General features: G+C 34.7%; 3 protein-coding genes, 1 non-coding gene and 1 pseudogene across 4 annotated transcripts; 4 read left to right on the top strand and 1 right to left on the bottom strand.

Annotated features, from left to right (window-relative positions):
• Positions 1-1448: 1448 nt before the first annotated feature.
• LOC114752490 (uncharacterized) lies at positions 1449-2181 on the top strand (annotated as a pseudogene).
• A 6511-nt stretch (positions 2182-8692) lies between these two features.
• On the top strand, positions 8693-9154 carry LOC114752489 (uncharacterized). Its single transcript, XM_028941226.1, has one exon. It carries the CDS (start codon positions 8693-8695, stop codon positions 9152-9154), a length of 462 nt encoding a protein of 153 aa, XP_028797059.1.
• A 7114-nt stretch (positions 9155-16268) lies between these two features.
• On the top strand, positions 16269-17259 carry LOC114752488 (uncharacterized). The gene has a single exon (XM_028941225.1). It carries the CDS (start codon positions 16269-16271, stop codon positions 17094-17096), a length of 828 nt encoding a protein of 275 aa, XP_028797058.1. The 3' UTR covers positions 17097-17259.
• A 2166-nt stretch (positions 17260-19425) lies between these two features.
• LOC114752495 (U6 spliceosomal RNA) lies at positions 19426-19528 on the bottom strand. Its single transcript, XR_003740850.1, has one exon. It is a non-coding gene; the product is annotated as a U6 spliceosomal RNA (small nuclear RNA).
• Positions 19529-21329: 1801 nt separating this feature from the next.
• Positions 21330-23645, top strand: LOC114752492 (uncharacterized). Its single transcript, XM_028941228.1, has 3 exons — positions 21330-21395; positions 22013-22020; positions 23015-23645. Exons 1-3 carry the CDS (start codon positions 21330-21332, stop codon positions 23643-23645), a joined length of 705 nt encoding a protein of 234 aa, XP_028797061.1.
• The last annotated feature ends 146 nt before the right edge of the window (positions 23646-23791 follow it).

Below are 23791 nucleotides of genomic sequence, written 5' to 3'. Positions count from 1 at the left end.
TTAATAAAACATGACATTATTGGGAAATGAAAGGGAATGATCAAATTTGATGAACTTTGGACTAAAATATGTGCAAAATTTTATATAGTAAATACAATCTTGCCTCCTATTGAAAGAAAAAATTTAAAAAATTAAATTAGGTCTTAGAGTGCCTGGACTGGTCCAAACAGTCCAAAAGACCAAGTCCAGTTCAACCCGACCTCAGGTTGGTATTGGACTAGACCAGACCTTGAGCTGTCTTGTAGCCCGAGGTTCTTTATTGGACTAGACTTCAGGTTGATAACAAACCCAGTCCAATCTGATCCATGCACACCCCTACCTTATAATGGGACAAAGGAGTATACATTAAATATATAATAAAATGTACTCCTTTTGGACCTATTAATAAGAAACTTCTTCAACATAGGGTGGTTGGTTTTATTATTTTATATGTAAGCAACAATGTTTGTCTACAAAATTACTGCACTTTTTCCAATTAATTACATGTTTTCCTTATCTAGTTACTTTTTCCACTCGCTCTTCATATTCATAAATAAGAGTATATTTAGAAGAAAATTACATTTATTGCTTTCAGTTAATTTAACTATATTTTATCCACAGTAGTTATGCTTAGTTATATATAGAATTGGGGAGTAGCTTGTATTTTTCAAATACTTCTTGATTTTATTATAAATCACTTCCCACATATTTTATCAAAATCAGAGAAAACCTTAAGTCGTATTGATCATGTCTTAAAATTTAACAACTTTTTAACTTTATCCTTATTTAATACTCCCATATAAGCATAAATAACTAACTTATGCAATTCAAAAAAAAATCAGTAAATTGGTTAAATATAATGAATATGTAAAAATTCCAACATTAATCATAGTGAATAATTACTTTATGGTATTAAATTGTACATAGAGGCAAAAGAAGGGAGAAAAAGAACTTACATTTTCGCATAAAAAACTTGAGAAGAAGACTTCCAGCAGTTGAAACTGAACTCTGCAGGCATAAAAGTACGTTGCGCTGAGGTTAAGAGTGATTACTTTATAGCAGCCGTAGTCAAACGTCAAGGCGGGATCAGATAAACAAACAGAAGGAAAAATACACGATTGAACCGTAACCTTACATCGACATTGTAATAAGAACAGATGACCATTGAATTATATATATATATATATATATATATATATAAGCACACGTACACCAACAAATATTATATGATTCACATTATATTAACCGGGGCTTTTATTTTACATATTTAAAATAATGAACTAATTCCAGAAACATGAAAACAATAACATAAGTCTAACAGCTCCATGACCACTATCTTGTTGCTATATAGATGCAGTTGCAGTTATAATCCTCAGGCTTCTTCCTATAAAAACCCCAACACATAACTCTTCTCTGATCGGGAGTTAACTAATTATACTTCAAGAGCTGAGCTAGCTCCAAACACAGCCATGGCTCAATGCTTCATCAATGTCTTCTCTTTTCTTCTGGTGATTCTCGCAGCCATTGAAGGCACCATAGCAGTCGAGTACACCGTCAACAACACTGCCCTTGCCACCTCCGGCGGCCGTGTCTTCCGAGACAAAATAGGCGACGCCTACGCAGGGAAACAATGGACTTTTCAACCCAGTTCATTGGTGGATCTTCAGGCAGAATTCTGCCGCAGACAGAATGTTCAGAAAGTGATCTTGTTCGTGGAAGACATAGGTGGAGTCGCATTTGCAAGAGGCAACGAGATCCATCTCAGTGCAATTTACGTGGGAACATACCCAGGAGATGTGAAAGAGAAGTGATTGGTGTGCTGTATCATGAGATGGCTCACATATGGCAGTGGAATGGGATTGGCCAGCCAATGGAGGGGTGATTGTCGAAGGGATTGCTGATTATGTGAGGCTCAAAGCTGGCTATGCGCGAGCCGCTGGGCGAAACCTGGTCAGGGAGATAGGTGGTATCAAGGCTATGACGTTACTGCTTATTTTCTGGATTACTGTAACAGTCTGAGAGATGGGTTTGTGGCAGAACTGAACAAGATGATGAGGACTGGTTATAGTGACGATTTCTTTAGGCAGCTTCTTGGGAAATCTGTGGATCAGCTTTGGAGAGACTATCAAGCCAAATTTGGCAGTCTGCAAGTATCTTATATATGAGTAGATAAGAAGAGCTAGCTACTTAGTTTAAAGAATAACAAGATGATATAACAAGATGATACGTGTGTACTGTATCGTGGTTTAATTTGTCTGTGAAATGAGTGCATAATATTACTGCTTATATAATGAAAATGTCGAATGTATGTTGCTCTCACTGAAGTGAGTATGCTTTTCTGCAAAATGGACAAGTTTAATTTCACTGTGTCTATATTCGCCCCTTGTCTCTTTGTTATTTGTTTAAGGGTTAATCAATTTTATTGATGGTTAAGTCAAATTTACAGTTTCATTAAAAAAAGAAGGAGTCATATTTACAAGGCTATTGATTTATCTTGATGGACTTTTGAGAATGGTTTCGTGGATGGGAGGGTGCTAGATATGAACACGTGGCATTGGGAAGAAAAATGTAAAAACCTTCAAATAATCAAATCTGTAAAGATCACAAGTTATAAGCATTAGTTAGATTACTTCTAAAATGATTGCGTGATTTGAACACAAGAATAATTTAGCAAATTGAGACAAACTCAGTTAAGGCTTATTTAAGAGCATCGGACAAAATTAACTGATAATAATCAATGCATCCCATTAAGAGTCTATTTGGCTCAATGAGAAGAAGGGGAGGGGAGGGATTTTAAATGGGGGGAATGAGAGGGGAGGAGAGGAGAGTGGAAGGATTTTAATAATCTTGTTTAGATTTATAAAAAGGAAAGGGAAGGGAGAAGTTTTAATATTACCTTGTTTGATTTATGAGGAGAGGAGAGGAAAAAATATTTTGACATGGATAATTTCACCCTTATTTTATTTAAGATATGGGCATGGAAGGAGAGGAAAGAAGGAAAAACTGATTTGAGGAAGTGGAGGGGGGCTGATGATTTCTAAGGCAATAAGTAATGTATGAGTATGGAAGGTTAAGGGTAATGGGGGAGTGAAAAGATGAAAATGGAGTGAAAGAATATGAGTGGGTAAGTAATTAAGAGGGGTAGAATGGTAATTTGATTATTTAAAAATAGGGTTAAGAGGACTGAGTCTATGTAGGATTCAGCACTTTGTCGTGGTGAAAGATTAAGTTGGCCACAGCGAAAGCATCCTGAGAGGAACAAAGAAGAACACAAGCAAAGCTTGGGGACTTGACTGGGACGCAAGTAGATATTCATCGCGACGAAAGTGTCCCGAGAACAACACACACAAATTGGGCGATCTTCACCATGACGAAAGATTAAGTTCACTGGGGCCAAGGTAGCTTGAGACACATACAGAAAGCAAAGACAGGCAGAGTAGACAGAGCAAACCAAACACAAACAAAGGAGATAAGCTGGATACTCAAGAAACTTTCAAGTGTACAAAAAAAGATCAAAGGGTGCTAAATAAGCTCAGAACAAGGTAGCACAACACACAATCAAAAGTAGCAATCTTTCTTCAGACAATAAAATCAGATCATTTATCAGTTTGCATCACTATGACAATTAAGCACAGCAAGAGAAAAGCAGAAGGAATAACTAAAAAGAGATATTATTGAATTAAAAACTACTAACTACACTAAAACTAAGCTACTATTTTACTAAAGGAGTTTCTCCTCCATACTCATTTAATAGACCAATGCACCAAAACATATCACGAGCAATAACAAGGCAAAAGTAAGTAAAAAGTAAAGGAAAGAAATAATCTATGAGTTAAGGAGGTTTTTGATTCTCATGGTAAAGCTTTAATAGATGGCCATTGACTTTAAGTTGGGCTCCAGTCTCTTCATGTAGAAGCTCCACCATGCCAGAGTTATGCACCTTTGTGACTGTGTATGGTCCGTCCCAACGGGTATTGAATTTTCCTTATTTGCATGTGAAGCAGGCCTTATACGATAGTACTCTGTCTCATTTAAAGTGCTTTCTTAGAATTCCTCTGTCATGCATAAACCTTGTCTTCTCCTTATAAAGTCTGGAGTTTTTATAAGCCTCTAGTCTCAGCTCCTTTAATTCTTGCAATTGCAGTTCCTCTCCATTTCAAAAAACTCTATATTCATGTTACACTACTTAACTACCCATTATGCTTTGTGTTCTAACTCCATTGGCAGGTGGCAACTTTACTAAAGACCAAGCTGTAAGGAGACATGCCAATCGATGACTTGTATATAGTCCTATAGGCTCACAGAGCCTCTTCCAAACATAAGCTCTAATCCTTCCTAGAAGGCTTTATTATCTTTTCCAGAATATGCTTCACTTCTCTATTTGAAACTTCAACTTGACTATTGGTTTGGAGGTAATAGGTAGTAGAGACTTTGTGAGTGACACCAAATTTTGAAAATAGGTTATCAACAATCCTATTATAAAAATATGTACCCTTATCACTCACTACAACTTTAGGGATCCCATGCCTACAAAAAGTGTTTAATTTAAGAAATGTAGACACAGCTTGGGCATCATCCTTTCTAGTAGGTATAGCCTCTATCCATTTGGACACATAATCTACAGCCAACAGAATATAATACAAAGCCAAAGGATAAAGGAAAGGGTCTTATGAAATCTATACCCCAAATATAAAGATTTCACAAAACAGTAAAGGCTGTTGAGGCATCTCATGCTTTTTACCTAACCCTCTAAAACCTTGACATTTGTCACATGATTGATAAAATGCAAAAGAATCTTTAAAAAGGGTTAGCCAATAAAAATTGAAATCTAAGATTTTCCTAGATGTTCTTCTTGCACTAAAATGACCTCCATAAACCATGGAATGACAAGCTGAAATGATAGGCTCAAAATCTTCACTTGGCATATACTTCCTAATAACTTGGTCACTACACATCCACCATAGATGAGGGGCATCCCATATGTAGTGTTTTGATTTGCTCTGAAGCTTTTGTGCTTGAGGTTTAGACATAAAAGGAGGGGTGAGTCCAGCCATGAGATAATTTATAATATATGCATACCAAGATTCTTTAACAACTAAAGCACATAAAGCTGTATCAGGAAAAGAATCACAAGTGAGGTTAGAAGAGTCCATTCCCCTTATGTCTTCTGGTAGCCTACTCAAATGATTGGCTATTTGATTTACTGTCCTGGCTCGATCTTTTATCTCAATATCGAACTCTTGAAGTAGTAAGGCCCACCTTATCAATCTTTACTTGGATTGTGGCCTTTTGAGTAGATAGCAGACAACTATATGGTCTGTAGAAACAACTACACGAGAATTTATTAGATATTGTCTAAACTTATCTAAAGCAAAAACAATGCCAAACATTTCTTTCTCTGTGGTGGTGTAATTGACTTGAGCTGGGTCAAGTGTCTTAGAGGCATAAGCTATGACTCTGGATTGTTTCTCCTCCTTCTGTCCAAGCATGGCACCTACTGTGAAATTAGAAGCATCACAAGATAATTCAAAATGTAAATTCCAGTTAGGTACAATGAGAATGGGAGGTGAAACAAGCATAGATTTTAGAGTGTCAAAGACATGTCTATATTTTTCATCAAAGTTAAATTCTACATCTTTTTTCAACAAAGTAGAAAGGGATAGGGCTACTTTACTAAAATGGCTAATAAAGCATCAATAGAACCCTGCATGCCCTAAGAAGGAACTCAAATCTTTTAGGCAAATGGGGTAGGGGAGTGATGAGATAACTTCCATCTTTGTACTATAGGGTGCAACCCGAGGTCATTTCACTTAATCAGAGTCTGAGGAAATAGATCTAAACTAACTTAAATGCCATGCATTACAAACAAAACAGGAAAACAAGGGTTTAGGCTTTTGAAAACATTAAGTGAATTAAACTGAATGGTAAAAATATTTTTGGATTTTAAGGATATGAAAAACAAAATGTTGAAAACAGGTGATTAAACAATGACATAATCCTCTTGAAAGTGTGCTCTGGCTATCATTGTCATGTCCGGCAATAGGGTAATTAGAAATAATGAATATTCCTAAATAATTAAGGGTAAAAATGATGACAACAGAGGAATTTTGATAGAAAATAATTATTATGACTTTCCAAGCCAATTATGAAATTTTGGCTAACTAAGGAAAATTGGTTAAAAAATAATTATGGGAAAAATATTTTCAAATCTTGAAAAATTAAGGAAAGAATAGGATAATATCCTTTGAGAATTATATGGGATTATAAAATTGGTTTCATGACCAAATTACCCTTAGAGAAATTACAAAGGAATTTAAGGGTGATTTAGGCTAATTTAAGGCCTTTTATTTGGAAAATTCCAAATAAATATTTACAAGGAGAATAAAATCCCAAGAAAATTTTTATGATGTTCCAAGGAATTATAAAAAACTATGGAATTAAAAAGACACCCTCAGATATCCAAGAGTTTTCCTAATTATTTGGAAAAGTGAAAAAATCAATAATGAGAAGGAATATAGTTTTCCTTTTTATTTAATTAATGAAAAATTGAGTTTAAGATAAAGAGGGCTTTTTGGGAAGAGAAAAATGAAGAGAATAATTTATGGATCTAACAGAAAATAATTACAGAGGCTAGAGTACTGTAATTATAGAAAAGACATTAAACTCGGAGTAAAAGTGCACCAATAAAGTGAAGACTAGAGTCTTGCACTTTACTTGGCCCACAAATTGCCATTTGTCAAGCCTCTAGTGAATGGTAATTAAAGCTTTCCAAGTGTCAAGCATTAAGTGGAGAGGATCTTGAGCATAATAGTCACAACATAGCAAAATATTATCCTTTCCCTCCAAATCCTCCTAATTTTGAAAGGGAGGTTGAGGAGGGGAGGGGAGGGAAATTTTTTTAAAATTTTCCCTCCCTTTCTAAAATTGTGTGTTGCCAACAAGAAAAATAATTAAATTCCTTCCCCTTCCCTCCAAATCTCTCGTACCAAACACATTCTAAATGTCATAATCAGAAATCTATTCACAAACACGTAAGATCCAATTTATTGCATACCCTACATTTGTTTCCTTCAGAAATCAGAATTATTCCAAGAATTATTCAAAAGAATCAAACCACTTGTCCTCAAGGGAGGCACTTTTCCTATTGACGATGTGTTTATATTTTTTTATGAGAAATATGTGTTTATATTTTAACTATCACGCACAAAAAAAGAAGAACTTAACTATAAGTTATATCATTAAATGCATGTGTAATAAATTTGTCGTATTTTTCAACCACTCACTCCATTTCATAATATAAAAATTAATTAATTTTTTAACATATAAGTTTAATCATTAAATGTGTTTTAAAATAGTAGAGTTTTTCTATTTTACCTTTACAAAAATAATAAAGTTATATTTTACACTTTTATTATCTCTCATCTCTTTCCTATATTTAATAGGAATAAAAGTGAAAAATTATATTAATTATTTTGACAAGATCACAATTTTTTTCTAACTAACGCCGTCTTATATTATGAACCGAATGGAGAGAGTACATCCTTATATTAATCATAATGAAATATTCCCTTTGGTCTTTATTATATAAACTTCAAATAACTAATTCGCTAAATAATAAATAGGTTAAAAATGTTTTTTTTTCAAATATGTCCTTGTAACAAATAAGAAAAATAATAAAAAAAAATGTGCGAAAAAATATGATAAGAGAGAGTATAGCAAATAAAAAAGAATAAATAAGCAAGGAAAAAAATAAAAAAAATTAGATCAATTAATGTTAAGATAAACCCAAATTGAAACTTATAAAATGAGCTATATCTCTTTTCTAAAACTGAAGCTTATAAATAAAAGCAGAGTGAGTAATTACTTATAGAGTTATAGTAACGAATTGTACATATGGGCAAAAGAGAGAGACTTACATTTTGGAATAAGCAATTAAAGTTGAGAGAAGACGACTTAATTATATTACGAAACCAAGAAGCATCTTAGAACATGATATGGTGGACCGGTTCCAAGAGTGGTGAGGTTTATCCGTTTATGTTATGATAACAAGGACAGAAGAAGGAGTATTTATTTACGTTAATTATTATATTAAATAGAATTAATAACGTCAAAGCAAGGTGTTAAAGGATGAAGAAGGACCTACCACCACCTCTTCCTTGGCTGTGCTCGCCGTTTGATGGGACATCGATTGTCTTCTTGATTTCTGCTTATTTGAAATTATAAGAAATATTTCTATTGTCATATTCATAAGTTACTTTTAGTATGTTTAATTATAATTAAAAAACTTTAAATATTATTAATTCTATTTTAAAAATTTAATAATATTTCAACTTTATCTATATACACTTTTTTTTAAAAAAGATAACAATCCGATCATGAAGAAAGAATAAAATTGTACTTTCAATCATGTTTTTTTACAAGCATAGTACTTTCTATCATTAAAACTACCACTCAAAAAATATAAAATCGACAATAATATGCTATTGAAACAAGATGAACATAACATGATTTATTTTTTTCCCATATAAAAGAAAAAAATCAATTTCAAAAATATGAAAGTAAATAACATTAGTTAGAGCTGATGGACTGACCACCAACTTGTTGCTATACGGATGCAATTATAAGTTGTGGTTATTCATCAAACAGCTTCCTATAAAAACCCCAACAGATAACACTTCTCCGCTCTATCCTACAAAGAGCTCCAAGCACAGCCATGGCTCAACGCTTCATCCATGTCTTCTCTTCGCTTCTTGTGATTCTCGCAGCCATTGAAGGCACCAAAGCAGTCGAGTACACCGCCACCAACTCGGCCCTCGCGACCCCCGGCGGCCTCGTGTTCCGGGACAAAATAGGGGCCGCCTACGCCAGGCAAACAATGAACTCTGCAACCCAGTTCATATGGAGGATCTTTCGGCAGCAGAATTCTCCTGCAGACAGAAAGAACTTGCAGAGAGTGATCTTGCTCGTGGAAGACATAGATGGAGTCGCATTTGCAAGAGGCAACGGGATCCATCTCAGTGCAAGGTACGTTGGAAGCTTCTCAGGAGATCTGAAAAGGGCAGTGACGGGTGTGCTGTATCATGAGATGACTCACATATGGCAGTGGAATGGGAATGGTCAGGCCAATAGAGGGTTGATCGAAGGGATTGCTGATTATGTGAGGCTCAAAGTGTAACATCCCTTTTTTTTTTTTTAATTTGTTTGGGGACTTAGTACGGGTAATGTATATATAAAAATTATTATAAAATAAAAGAGAAGGGAAACAATATATTTATATGTAAAGATTAAATAGAAAATAAGAGTCTGAAATAATTAAAGAGAGCTATGTATAAATATTTAAAGATAAATAAAAAGGGGATCAAATATTTAAAAATATATATATTTAGGAAAGAATGATTTAAATTTTAAATGTACCATATTTGATAGGATTTTGATAATAATAAGAATAATAAGTTAAGATCAGATAAAGGGATGGAGTTTAAATTTTATAAATTCTACAAATACCCAAGAACCTAGTTTCTATCTCATTTGTGACTGCCACAATGCAAACCTGATCGCTCTATAGGTACCTTCTCCTTTGTCCTTCCTTTTCTTTTGTATTCCTTCTCTTTTGTACTCCATCCTTTTGAGCCAAACCATTAGTCCTCTTGTCTCTTGTTCTTTTTTTTTTTTCCTCCCTCACAGCAATCTTAACCGGCTTTCCGTGTCCTTTCTGCAATCAGCAAATCGCTGGCGTGCTCTTCTCTCAAAGGTATAAACATATGTATTATTTTCTTTCTCACACACTCCTTATATATATATATATATATATACACACACACACACACACACATGCGCGTCTCCCCACCGCTCCCTCTCTTTCTTTCCACAATTTTCCATCTTTAATATATATATTTGGATATGTCTTGATCACTTCGTACCTGTCCTATCATCAAATTGTACCCATGTATATATGTGAATAATTTAGTTGCACATGAATGAAATAAAACACGCATGACGTGAGCGATGATCAAAAGGCTTGAGGTTGGTAGAGTTTTGGGCCTTGTATCTAGTTACATATGTATATGAATGTTTAGGATAATTTAGTTACCTTGCCATATTACATTTTTCAAACTCACAATGTGAACAAATGGAATAAAATACATAACTGATGGTTTTGGATTAGAGATAACTTACTCCTTTTCAGCTGGTCATCGTTTCTTTCCCCAATACATATGTGTACATATGTACAACATCAATCTAGTTTATAAACTAAAATCTGTAGGTTTGAAAATTTCTAAAAAGAATTCAAGACCTTCATATAATTTATTATTATAGTGGACTAATTAAATTATAAAGGAATATGAATTTAAAAGAAGATTTATGTTTCCAGTGGATAAGTTATAAGACACTAGGATAACTTTGGAGAAATTTCAGTGTAGGTTTAGGATAGACTTTTACTAGTTCTGAGCTATATATATAAATATATTTATTAATATTATTGTATATATGTGATTCTTGTAGCCTCTCACGGAGAACCTTGGTTGTTAAAATTTCTGTTTAACTGCTTGTGGCTAAAGGATAACAGGTAACGTAGATTTCTACCTACTTTTCTTGCTAGTGACTCCTATGAGTCCTTTCATAAATATGGAATCTTTATAGACATGTCATTTATCGTTTTGAGAAAAGATTTGCTAGGAATCATGAAAAATTCTTCTAGATCTAAAAGCTAGCCTTGTGGGATGATTTCTGCAAACGATCCATATTTGATCTTACTGTTTTATAATTAGTTTTATCGTTTGTTGTTGATGCATGCTAGGTGTTGTGTAGTGATGCTACATATTGTGATTCGTGAGATTCAATCCTGTGAACTACTATACTATATGCCATTGCTGTGATATTTTATGATTATGAAATATAACTGTGAAAAATAAATATGGTGGAGGATTGCTGGGAAATTGTGTGACATTGTAACCACGTGGTAGGCCACCATATGGCGCTCTATGGCTGGCCCATATTACCAGGGCAGTAACCCTCGGCTTGCAACACTCCAAAGGTATCCCAGGGCAGTAACCCTTTCTGGAGGAACCCATGGCCCTTGTATGCTCTGCCGACTTTGGCCGGTCTGCATCACAGTTGTGGGAAGCTTGAGAGAGTCGATTATGACGTGGGTAGCAATTAGCCCATGGGTTCAGTCGGCAGTTATAAGGAGGTTATAAGGTGGAACTGGAAATCTAATATATTGTGATAATGTGACAATTATGATGCATTCTATTTAGTTTGAATATTATAACATAATGTGATCTTGAATGATATGCCTGTTTGCATGCTATTCATATGTTGTGGGAAACTATTGATTTTGAACTGTTAGTCCTACCTAGCATCTCGTAAGGGTACTAGTAGGTAAGGCGGGTAGGATTTATGTTACTGAGATAGTGGTCTCATTCCGTTACTTCATCAATTTCAAGTGAGAGCAGCAGGGGAGACGCAGTGGGGAAGGCACTGTAAGCGTGAGGTCACTTACACTAGTGACTGCGCTTCGATTCTAGAATTTATGTTTGGTTTACGTTTAATTGCCACCTAGGAGCCATAATGTTCTTTAGACTGTTAGTGGCTTATTTTGGACTTGTTATTACTACTAGACTGTTTTGCTTCTTTGCTATGGATATTTTTATTGATTGCTCTAAGGGTCTTAGACCCACAGCTGAACATTGCGGCAATTGCATCTGAATAAGTGGGTCATTTAGTAATGCTTTTCTTGTGATTTATTTTATATAATGTCTATGTTAACCAGGTATGTTGGGGATTTAAATAACCATGTTAGGGGTTGAGCTTTTTTTTTCCCTAACATAGTTAAGGCGAAGAAGTAAGTATGGTATTTTCTTTTTATAACCATGATATGTGCTTAGGTAGGGTATTTCTTTTTATATATCATGGTTATTCAGCGAACTGAAAAGAAAGTTAGGATTCTTCTTTTATGTACCTTAGTAAACATACGCATGTGCTACTTGTATATTTAAGTATGGCATAATTTTATGTGGGATATTGCACAAAGCTGGCTATGTACCGAGCCACTGGGTGAAACCTGGTCAGGGAGATAAGTGGGATCAAGGCTATGATGTTACTGCTAGTTTTCTGGATTACTGTAACAGTCTGAAAAATGGGTTTGTTGCAGGACTGAACAAGAAGATGAGGACTGGTTATAGTTACGACTACTTTAGGCAGCTTCTTGGGAAGCCAGTGGATCAGCTTTGGAGAGAATATAAAGCCAAATTTGGCAATCTGCGAGTGTCTTATATATAATTAATTAGCTTAGAAGAGCTTCTTAGTTTAGAAAGAACATATAATAAGATGATACGTTGTATCGTCATTTGTCTATGAAATGAATGCATACTATTACTGCTTATAATGGAAATGTCGTATGTATATATGTTGCTCCAGCTGTGTATGCTTTAATTTTCTGCAGAATGGACAAGTTTAAACTTTACAGTATGTATATACTAGATGTTTGCTTGATTCTTAATATAAATTGATTTTGAAATTATCCAAATCATTAAGTACGAAGGGGATCTTATGATGAATACGTATGCTCTGATCAAGCAGATGGCAGAAATACAGATAAACAATTGGATACACAGAAATTAAAGACTCACAGAAAGCAGAAACAACCTACACGTACGACGAAAGCAACCTTAGTTATGAATTAAATCAGAGCAATCAAGGCACCCACATCTTACAAAGAGTCACTCAATCCAAGGTCTCTTAGACCTATATTGGTCAAGATGTGGAAATTAAATTAAACTAGAGGACTTGGTCAACAAAACTATTCCATAGTTAGAACAGACAATATCCAAATGATCACATCAGAGAATCCTGAATCGGAAACCTTTGGTTAATTATTTATGACCACTGCGTTTTGGTTCAACGTTGTTGATTTTCACCCAAACAATACAAACTCTTTGGGCAGCAACCACGTGTCTGCAATACGAGAGGTATATCCTTGAATGAACACATGACGTGGCTGACTGATTCCGCGAACGCTGAGGTTTAAGTTTCGCACCTCCATTAAAATATTATCTACGTATAGATTTTCTTGTTGATCTTTATGATGATAAGGACCGAGGGAGTATTATTGTTTATGTTTTGCTTATCATCACTTTATTGAACACTCTAAACTCATCAGTTATAAGTCGTCCTACTCTAATCAGATCTGATTTGATTTTTTTTAATTTTTATTTATTTAAAATAATTATTTTAATAGGTATATAATCTAAAATAAAGATAACATTTAAATATCATTTTTTAAATAATTTTTTATTTATAAATAATTAATTAAAAATGTTAAATATGAACTATTCAAACTAGATCCGAAAGGATGCAGCCAAGTGGATCAAGGCACTAGATTGTGAATCCACCATGGACGGGTTCAATTTCCGCCTATCAATAAATGGACCATTTGTTACGCCTAGAACCATTTTTTTCTGCAAGTCATCTCAAGACTTTCAAACGCATTCAAGCCCGATTGAACATAGAAATCATAGATCCGGATATGATGAGGTGATTAGCACCTAAATCAGTTTCGTTTTATATTATATTATTATTCAAGAGAATTAATAATGTGAAAGTAAAGTATCAGAGGTTGAAGAAATTAAGACTTCGTGACGACCAATGAATGAATCATAATCTTCTTCTTCTTCTTTTTTCAAAAGGGTAGACAGAGCTACATGAGCATGAGCGTTCAATGATTCATTCATTCACTTTGAAGTGTGGATAATTTCTTATTTATAGAACATTTTTAAAACTTTATTTCATTTTTACTTATATGATATTTTGCAAAATTTATCAAGCAATTGATATTAATAATACCTCTCGGATGAATATTTTCCAAGTAATTATGTTACTATATGAAAGATTACCAGATGAGAAAGTAGAGATAAACTAATAGGAGAAGGACAATGAGGTTCCCAAAAAGGGAATTAATGATGGTTAAGCTCATGACAAATTTTATTGAAAAATGAGTTATAAATATCAATTTAAACAACTGTAAATACATGGGTATGACATTTACCTGGAAAAAAATAAATAAAACAATTTTTAAATATAACTTGCAATTTATTCCATTGGGCCTAAATACTGACAGTAAGGCCCAACCACCGCTTAGTAAACTCGGGCTCCTTTTGTGCTCATTTATTTTAAGCCCAAACAGCCCACCTCACAGCACCACGCCGTTGGCGCAGGGTCGGCGTCCCTGCTTCAATACGTGAAAGAATGGGAGCCGGATGCAGCGGCTTCAACGCTAGTGCTTTAAGGGAGTAGTTTTTTAAAAAATTCAAACTATGAGGACGTTTCTGAAAAATTCTTAGAAATGTCGGGCATAAATGTGTAATTTGTTTCCTTTAAACAACTTGGGTAATTTTAGGAAATAGCCCGGGCACATACTTGGCTAATGGCATCATGGCCATACCAAAAGCGCACACGCAAGCTTTCTTGGAATTAGCTTCCCCATGATCCCTCCTCCAGTTCCCGCTATGGTGTGATCTGCATAGTTTAAATAATAATAATTTTTTGGGTAAAAATAAAAATATTTTTAATAAATCAAAGTTAAAAAAATAATCTTATTTTGGATTTTGGCATCTTAAGATATTAAAAAAATATAAAGATAAAATTATATTACTCCTCCTGTCCTTAATATAAGACCCATTTAACTAATTTGATTAGATTAAGGAAGTTAGGTAAGTTAGTTAATTATAAGAAATGTGACACGTTTTTCCTAAAATACCATAATCATTATTCTTAATACCCCTATTCCTCTTCTACTTGATTATAGTTGAGGGAGTATCCATAGGGGTAATTTAGAGAAAATTGAAAAATATGATAAATGGGTCTTATATTTAAGACCAAAACTAACTCAACAATTGAGTCCTGTATTAAGGACCGGAGGAGTAAATATGAATAGTTGAATTCTAATATGAACTTATCAGATTCTCAAACTGAATCCCCTGCTTTGCCCACCTTCAATCTCAACTTTAATGATTGAGATTTAATAAATTATACTACTCCTCCGATCCTAAATGTAAGAGCCTTATACACACTAGTATAAAGATTTTATATTTAGGACCGGAGGAGTATTATTTTTGATCTTAAATATAATACTCTATTTATAAATTATAAACGAAATTATATATCTAGAATAGAAGGTAATATTATTATATATCAAACACTAGAAATAAATTTAAAGGGCTGCAATAAACAGAAATAGAGAAAAATTCATCTTATAAAATAATTCGTAAAAGCCAAGAATACCCAACTTGCGGACCAGAGATCCAAGCAGTTTGCCAAGTCAAGGTCAATGCATGGAAAATTCAACATGGCCGGCACCTGGTCCGTTGTCATCAATTACCCCCTTTCCTTTCGGGAAGAAGAAAACTTAAAGTACGACATTATTATTATTATTATTATTATTATTATTATTATTATTATTATTATTATTATTATTATTCAGCGTTAATAATTTTCAGTCAAAAAATTAATTGCTTTTTTTGCCAACGAAACAAAAATAATTTATCTTATTATTTTTGCCTATCAAAATTATAATATATATATATTTTATTTTAAAATCACCACCCTAAAATATAAAATAATTATTAAATTATACTTCCGTCAGTTTTTTAAAGAAAATAATTAAAATCAATTAAAAGTAATAAATATGTGAGAAATGAATTTTTTTAAAAAAATATGCCATTAAGGAGCAAGTAAGAGAAAGAAATAGAGCAGTAATGAGAGACAAAATATAAAAGAGAATGTAGTATACCAAGTTGTCAACCTTTTAATGGGTTAATACAAACTCTAATTCTCTAAATTTGTTCTCGTTTTGATTTTGATCCTCAAATTTCAAATTATAGATTTTAATTCTTCAAGTTTCTTTTCATATAAAATATTGATCTCTATAATCTAATAAAAAGTTGGATCATTTTGCCTCTTAAAGAATCAAAACCTATAATTAAAAATTTAAAGGACCAAAATCAAAATAAGACAAATTTGAGATACTAAATATTATGTTAACCCACCTTTTAATTAATGTAACATATAAATTTAATTATGAACAAAAATAAAAAAAACAAAGATAATTATAATTAAGATCTTATATAAAAGATGAAGATAGCTCGAATTACAAGCTCAAATAAAAGCTACATGTGAGCATTATTCTAACGTTATGAATAAAGTAACTTATTTTCCCTGTGTGAAATTAGAAATTAAACCAACTAGTGTCCACCTATGACAGCAGAAACATTAATTGAGCAGGCAGGTCGATGACCACTAACTTGTTGCGGTATGGACGCAAGTTGCAGCTATTCCTCAGACTTCCCTATAAAATCCCCAACACAACTTCTCAAATCAAATCATCAGGAAACACCTTATTATCCTTTCAAGAGCTCCAAAACACAACCATGGCCCGACGCTTCATCCATGTCTTCTCTTGGCTTCTCGTGATTCTCCTTGCAGCCAGTGAAGGCACCCAAGCTGTCGAATACACCGTCACCAACACCGCCCTCGCCACCCCCGGCGGTGTCGCCTTCCGCGACAAAGTAGGCGCCGCCTATGCCAAGCAAACAATGGACTCTGCAACGCAATTCATATGGAGGACCTTTCAGCAGCAGAATTCTCCCGCAGACAGAAAGAACGTGCAAAAGGTTAGCTTGTTCGTGGAAGAAAAAGACGGAGTGGCATATGCTATAAACAACGAGATTCATCTCAGCTCGAGATATGTTGGAAACTACAATGGAGATGTGAGAAGAGAAGTAACTGGTGTGCTATATCACGAGATGACGCACATATGGCAGTGGAATGGGAATGGTAGGGCTAATGGAGGGTTGATCGAAGGGATTGCTGATTATGTGAGGCTGAAAGCTGGCTATGCGCCGAGCCACTGGGTGAAACCTGGCCAGGGTGATAAGTGGGACCATGGCTATGATGTTACTGCTTATTTTCTGGATTACTGTAACAGTCTGAGAAATGGGTTTGTGGCAGAACTGAACAAGAAGATGAGGACTGGATATAGTGACGACTACTTTAGGCAGATCCTTGGGAAGCCTGTGGATCAGCTGTGGAGAGACTATAAAGCTAAATATGGCAATTAGAAAAGTGTTCTAATGGTGGGAAAATAGTAAGAGCTTATTAGTTTAAAGAATAAGATGATATATAAATGTAATTGTATCACCGTTTCTATGCAGGAAATGAATGCATCATATCACTGCTTATAATTAATGGAAATGTCTAACGTATTTTGCTTTACTTGACTAAGCTTTTTTGCTGAATTGCCCAGTTTCACTGTGTATATTATATTACTCCTCCGGTTCTTAATATAAGACCCATTTAACTAATTTGATTAGATTAAGAAAGTTAGTTAAGTTAGTTAATCATAAGAAAAGTGACACATTTTTCCTAAAATACCATAATTATCTTTCTCAATACCTCATCTCACTCTTTTACTTGATTATAGTTGAGGGAGTATCTATAGGAGTAATTTAGAGAAAATTGATAAATATAAGAAATAGATCTTATATTTAAGACCAAAACAAACTTAATAATTGGGTCCTATATTAAGGACCGGAGGAGTATTATATGTCGATAAGCTACCACTACAGCAAAGAAGAGAGGGAGAGATTTGAGAGCATGATCACAAGAAATCTGGATTGCCATTTTGCGTTGGAAAAAAAAAAAGGCCTTTAATCTCAACGAGAGATTATCATTACAAGTTACTGTTTCTATTCCATTATACATGTGCGGGTGAGTGGGCATGATGATTCTAAATTTAAAAATAAGCATTTTTTAGCACTTTCAGAGACGTCAAATAAGACCAGATCATATGAGATGCCTAAACCTGAAAGCAAGCTGCCAAGGGATGAAGGAAGGACCTTGCATTTATTGTGTTCATTCGTGCATAAAACATTGACAGTCCTCTTGAATTTATAATAGTTTCCTTTTCTTCCAAGCAAGCGTAAAATATCCCACCAGTTTCCGGGAAAAGTTTTTAAAAATATTATATCACGCCTGCACCTGGATTATTCTCTCAATTAGAGGGTCTAATCTGTTGATGTTTTAACGTTTTTTAAAAAATAATATAAAAATCCTTTAAATAATGATTAAGTAAACAGTTTGTTTGGTGAAAACTTAAAAATAATACGCTTTCTATTTTTAACTATTTATCACTTATTAAATTTTAAAATTAAATCATTGGAATAAAAATTGTCATCGTCCTATATATCCATCTATGTATACATATAGTTTGACTGATCTAACAATTTTGGACTAATTGTTTGTTGACTTGTTCCTTTGTGCTGTAATCCTTGACTTGGACTTGGACTTGGACGTCAGTTCTGTGTTTTCTTGATGCCCTGGACAAAAGGGGGCGGCAATATTAAGCGTGCTGTCTGGTTGACTTGATAAACCTGGTAGTTCTAGAACCGACAATGCCTAATTACGTTGATTAAAATTGATCTTAAATTTACACCCGCAGAAATTAAGTTTTATATCAGTAATAATGACTAATGATGACGCTGTTTGTGATAGTCTTTGGTTTCAGATCAGAACTTGGGAGGTCCACCCCTAATCACCATAATCAATAATATATATACATGAATTATCATAAACGATTAAGCAACTTCATCGATAATCACAGCTAAGATTCTGTTTTGTTTCTCCATATAATAAAGAAATAGAAAGATAGAAAGATTTCTGTTCTGCTCTTTTGTTAATGTTCTAGCTGTCTAAAGTGTAAATTGTCACAAAATGAACTGCTCTGTTCAATCTGGTTTTGGAGGCTTTTTAACGTACTGCTCTCCTCTGGAGATCTAATTTTCTCAAAGTTTACTTACATTCCTGAATTGTCTATTTCAACCATTTTCCACAACATTTATCTGCTAATAGTTTACCGGGGGGGAAAAAACGAACCAGAGAGATATAATTACTTCGAGACTTAAAAAGAGTGAAGCAAGAAACAATACAGCAAGTGTTTAGTATCCAGGAAGAGTGACAATTTGGACACTAAAAATGCCCTCACCAACCAGATTCTTGCATTCACATGAACTGACAATAAAAATATAAAGGACGACAGTATAAAACCTTGCTATGATTAGAATTCAGCCTTTCTATATGCATAGCAAAAAACCAAAAAGGATAGATCTTTAAGTGATACAAACACAGGAGTTATGTACATCATTTATTTGTTGGATTTTTGTCTTTTGTCTTTTTCTGGTGAGATGAACAATTAACTTCAGTGAAACACCAATCCTTAAAAAACATAATCAGGTACCGCAACAGCAGAATGCATCATGTTCTTCGTTGCCCTGACCAAATTTCTCAGTTATTCGCCTTTGCCTGGTCTATGTACAGTTCCTCAGGAAAACCTAAATCGGGGCGGAGAAATTCGAAGTAGGGACGAAGTCGGTCAGAGATGGATCTGGTGAAAAAAATTTGGACCATTTCTCGATTTGTGCGTGTCATCCTTGCGCAGGGGCCATGCTAATCTTCTCTGTATCGTTCCAATTTTATCGGATGTCCCCGAAGGGACAAACCGTGGTTTCTGCTTCATCCATATAAAGAATGAAACTGGAAGAATATTCGCGATGTGGGACTCGTACTGAAGCAACTGTAGAAAGTTGTGCCCAACGTTACGAGATGGGAGGATTCTATCTGTGGGAAATTCGCAGAGTAGCATCGTTACCAACGGAAGAACACAGCAAAGAGAGAGAGCAAAATACTCTCCAATTTTTTCAGTCACTGTATTGGCTCAAAACTAGCAGAAGTAACCGGGAAAGGATTCCGGCTCTGGATCTCTCTATCTCTAGGCCCTTCACATAATTGGGCTTCCCATACTCACATCTGCTTACAAGTAATAAAAGCACAGCCCAAAAAAAAAAAAAAACCGAAGCACAGCCGGTTAATGATGTTTATCCCAATATTTAGGTACTCTAAGACAGTATGTGTGATTCTTAGCAACTTCATTTTTTTAATTATTTCAGAATTTTGACCCATATTATGTTCTATATACAATTTTGTTCTCATTCTTCCAAGTATAGAAGAGCAATTTGAAAAAACAAAAAATAGAATCCTGACTTGGAAAATGAGGAGCTCCAACTTACGAGTGTAAAATCTTAATTTGGTATTTCAAAATAGCTTTTATTTTTCAAATTCAGCCCTGGAGATGAATAATTCTTAATATGTTTATAAGGTTACCAAGATTCTTCCAACAATTGAAAAATCCTCATGCACCGGACCATTAGTTTTCAGGAAGGAATGTAATTGCAGCAACCGAGCAATAAACAGAAGAGTGGAGAAAAAAACATTCTTATGGCTTTATCAAGGTGACCAGATTCTTATGCATTTACATGAACAGACAATAAAATTCCGAAAGATTTTATTATTAAGCACAAAGCTTACTCCGGAAATGTTTGGTTTAACGCTGGAAACCACGTTTTGATAGAATCAGTGAAACCAAGTGCTCAACAGCAAAACCAAACATTTAAGTTATAGAAACCAGACATTGCTATGACCAGAACTGCCGAATAGCTGCAACAACTTCCGCAACTCCTTCAAACTTTCTTCTCTCCTTGAGAATCATCTTAGTAAAATCAAGCGGTCGACGTTCGCAGCTGGCTCGTTTCCTAGCATTACTGATGGATTCAAAATCTTCAACATGTGACACACCAACAATTATACAAACATGGAAGTTATACATCATAATGGTAAAAATAAGAATGTCTTTAGTGTCACCTTATCATTTTAGCTGAACCAAATCCAAGAGTGTCATGAAAAAGATCTGCCATGTGTCTCTTCTGTGCAAGCAGCAGAACCTCGGCATTGTCATAGATTGAAGGAAGATAAGCCTCGCCAGGACCCTTGCTATGCTCGTCCCAAAGTGTAATGAATCTATCATGAAAAAGATTCCAACAGTCTTCAATTGTCTTAAGAATCCACTCTTTATATGCCTGCATGAAATTCTGTGCTTAAATCCTTTTCTCCTTGCGGGCCAGAGACCTAACCAGTTTGCCAAGTCAAGGTCAATGCATGGAAAATTCAACACGGCCAGCACCCTTCCGTTCGGGAAAAAGGAAAATTAAAATGCAACATATTTTGTTATTGTTATTTAGCATTAATAATTTTTGGAAAAACTAATTTGGAGGTCCTATAATTTTGTTCAGTTTTTAATCAGGTCCTCCAATTTTTTTTTCTTTTTATTGAATCTTTTAATTTTGTGCTGTTAGATTCGTTAGTCCCTACCGTTAAATAAGGTTAAACACTGTTAAAAATTTCCATTATCTTCCCATTCCCCACCATTCTCGATCTCACTGTGTTGTCCTACTTCTTCGGCCATGTCCCGTCTCTGCAATAGCAAGAAGACTCGCGTCTCTGATAATGCGAGTCCATGTATGAAGCTGGTTCATTAAACTCATGAAAACCTCAAAATTTCAGCTGCATCCCCCATTTGTTTATTTGATATATTTCTTCATCTCTCACACTTAACTATTTCCCTCACACAAGCTTCCCAACCGATACATTTACATTATGAAGACAATCTTGAAGATGGGAAGGTGGGAGAGATCGGAAAAAGAAATAAAAAGAGAAAATAGAGATAAGGAGATCGTGGAGGGAGATCATTTGAAGACTTCAAAATGAGGTTCCTTGAAGAGTAATATTTTTCTTAGATTATACAGAGAGCCAATACAGAGTGGGGGGGGGGGAGGTTGGGGATTGTCTTACTCTAAGAGATCAGTGATGAACGATTCTTGTAGGATTTTAATGTATACTACTTCCGATTCTAATTATAAGAGCTAATTGACTAATTTGAGGAGATTAAGAAAATAAGTTGCGTTAGTTATTTGTTATAAATAGGTGTTGTATTTCCTAAAATATCCTTGCTAATCAAGTGTATTGACTAGAATTATCATTGTTAGAATGACTATTTTGGGAAAAAATGTATAAATATGAAAGACAAAGTGGATTGGAATCATATATTTAAGACAAAAATAAAAGTCAAACAAGATCTTATATTAAGAAGCGGAGGTAGTATTTTTTAAGAGCATGGTTTGCTTTCCAGGAGTTGTGTGAGATAAGGATATCAGAATCTCATTGCTGACAAGACGAGCAGAGATACTACGGAGAGGCGGGAAAGTTGGGAGAATGACGGGGAAGGTGAAGGTGTAACGAAAATTTTAACGGTATTTATCTTTATTTAAGGGCGGGGAGTAACAGATTTAACAGCACAAAGTTGGAGGATCCAATAAAGAAGAAAAAAAGTTCAAGGACCTTATTCAAAACTGAATATAACTATAAAGACTTCCAAAGTAATTTTTTCATAATTTTTCAGTGAAAAAACATAATTTCTTTTGTTATTTTTTATCATCAAAATTATAATATATATCTTTTATTTCTAAAATCACGGCCCTAAAATATGAAATAATTATTAAGTTATATTCCTGTCAGCTTTTTTTTTTACTCAAATTATGTGATTCAAGAAAATAATTAAAATGAATTAAAAGTGATAAATATGTCAGAAATGATTTTTTTTTTTCAAAAGTATGCTTTAAAGAGCAAGTAGGGGAGAGAGAGAGAAATAGAGTGTAATGAAAGAGAAAGTATGAAAGAAATGTAATATGTCAAGTTAAATGTTCAGACAGCTATAATTAAGATCTTATATAAAAGATGAAGGGACTTGGAATTACAAGCTCAAATAAAAGCTACATGTGAGCATTATTCTAACGTTATGAATAAAGTAACTTATTTTCCCTGTGTGAAATTAGAAATTAAACCAACTAGTGTCCACCTATGACAGCAGAAACATTAATTGAGCAGGCAGGTCGATGACCACTAACTTGTTGCGGTATGGACGCAAGTTGCAGCTATTCCTCAGACTTCCCTATAAAATCCCCAACACAACTTCTCAAATCAAATCATCAGGAAACACCTTATTATCCTTTCAAGAGCTCCAAAACACAACCATGGCCCGACGCTTCATCCATGTCTTCTCTTGGCTTCTCGTGATTCTCCTTGCAGCCAGTGAAGGCACCCAAGCTGTCGAATACACCGTCACCAACACCGCCCTCGCCACCCCCGGCGGTGTCGCCTTCCGCGACAAAGTTGGGGACGCCTACGCCAAGCAAACAATGGACTCTGCAACGCAATTCATATGGAGGACCTTTCAGCAGCAGAATTCTCCTGCAGACAGAAAGAACGTGCAAACGGTTAGCTTGTTCGTGGAAGAAAAAGATGGAGTGGCATATGCTACAAACAACGAGATTCATCTCAGCTCGAGATATGTTGGAAACTACAACGGAGATGTGAGAAGAGAAGTAACTGGTGTGCTGTATCATGAGATGACTCACATATGGCAGTGGAATGGGAATGGCCAGGCTAATGGAGGGTTGATCGAAGGGATTGCTGATTATGTAAGGCTCAAAGCTGGCTATGCGCCGAGCCACTGGGTGCAACCTGGTCAGGGAGATAGATGGGATCAAGGCTACGATGTTACTGCTCGTTTTCTGGATTACTGTAACAGTCTGAGAAATGGGTTTGTGGCAGAACTGAACAAGATGATGAGGACTGGTTATAGTGACGACTACTTTAGGCAGCTCCTTGGGAAGCCTGTGGATCAGCTGTGGAGAGACTATAAAGCCAAATACGGCAATTAGGAAAGTGTTCTAATAGTGGGAAAATAATAAGAGCTTATTATTAGTTTAAAGAATAATATGACACATAAATGCAACTGTATCACTGTTTATCTGCATGACATGAATGCATGATATTACTTCTTATAATTAATGGAAATGTCGAACAT

Source organism: Neltuma alba, unplaced genomic scaffold (assembly GCF_004799145.2).
Source record: "Neltuma alba isolate B1F8T4 unplaced genomic scaffold, ASM479914v2 tig00007407_pilon, whole genome shotgun sequence".
In the NCBI taxonomy this organism is placed as follows: domain Eukaryota; kingdom Viridiplantae; phylum Streptophyta; class Magnoliopsida; order Fabales; family Fabaceae; genus Neltuma; species Neltuma alba.
Note: the sequence above shows the minus strand (reverse complement) of the source record. Positions and strands in the feature narration are given on the sequence as shown.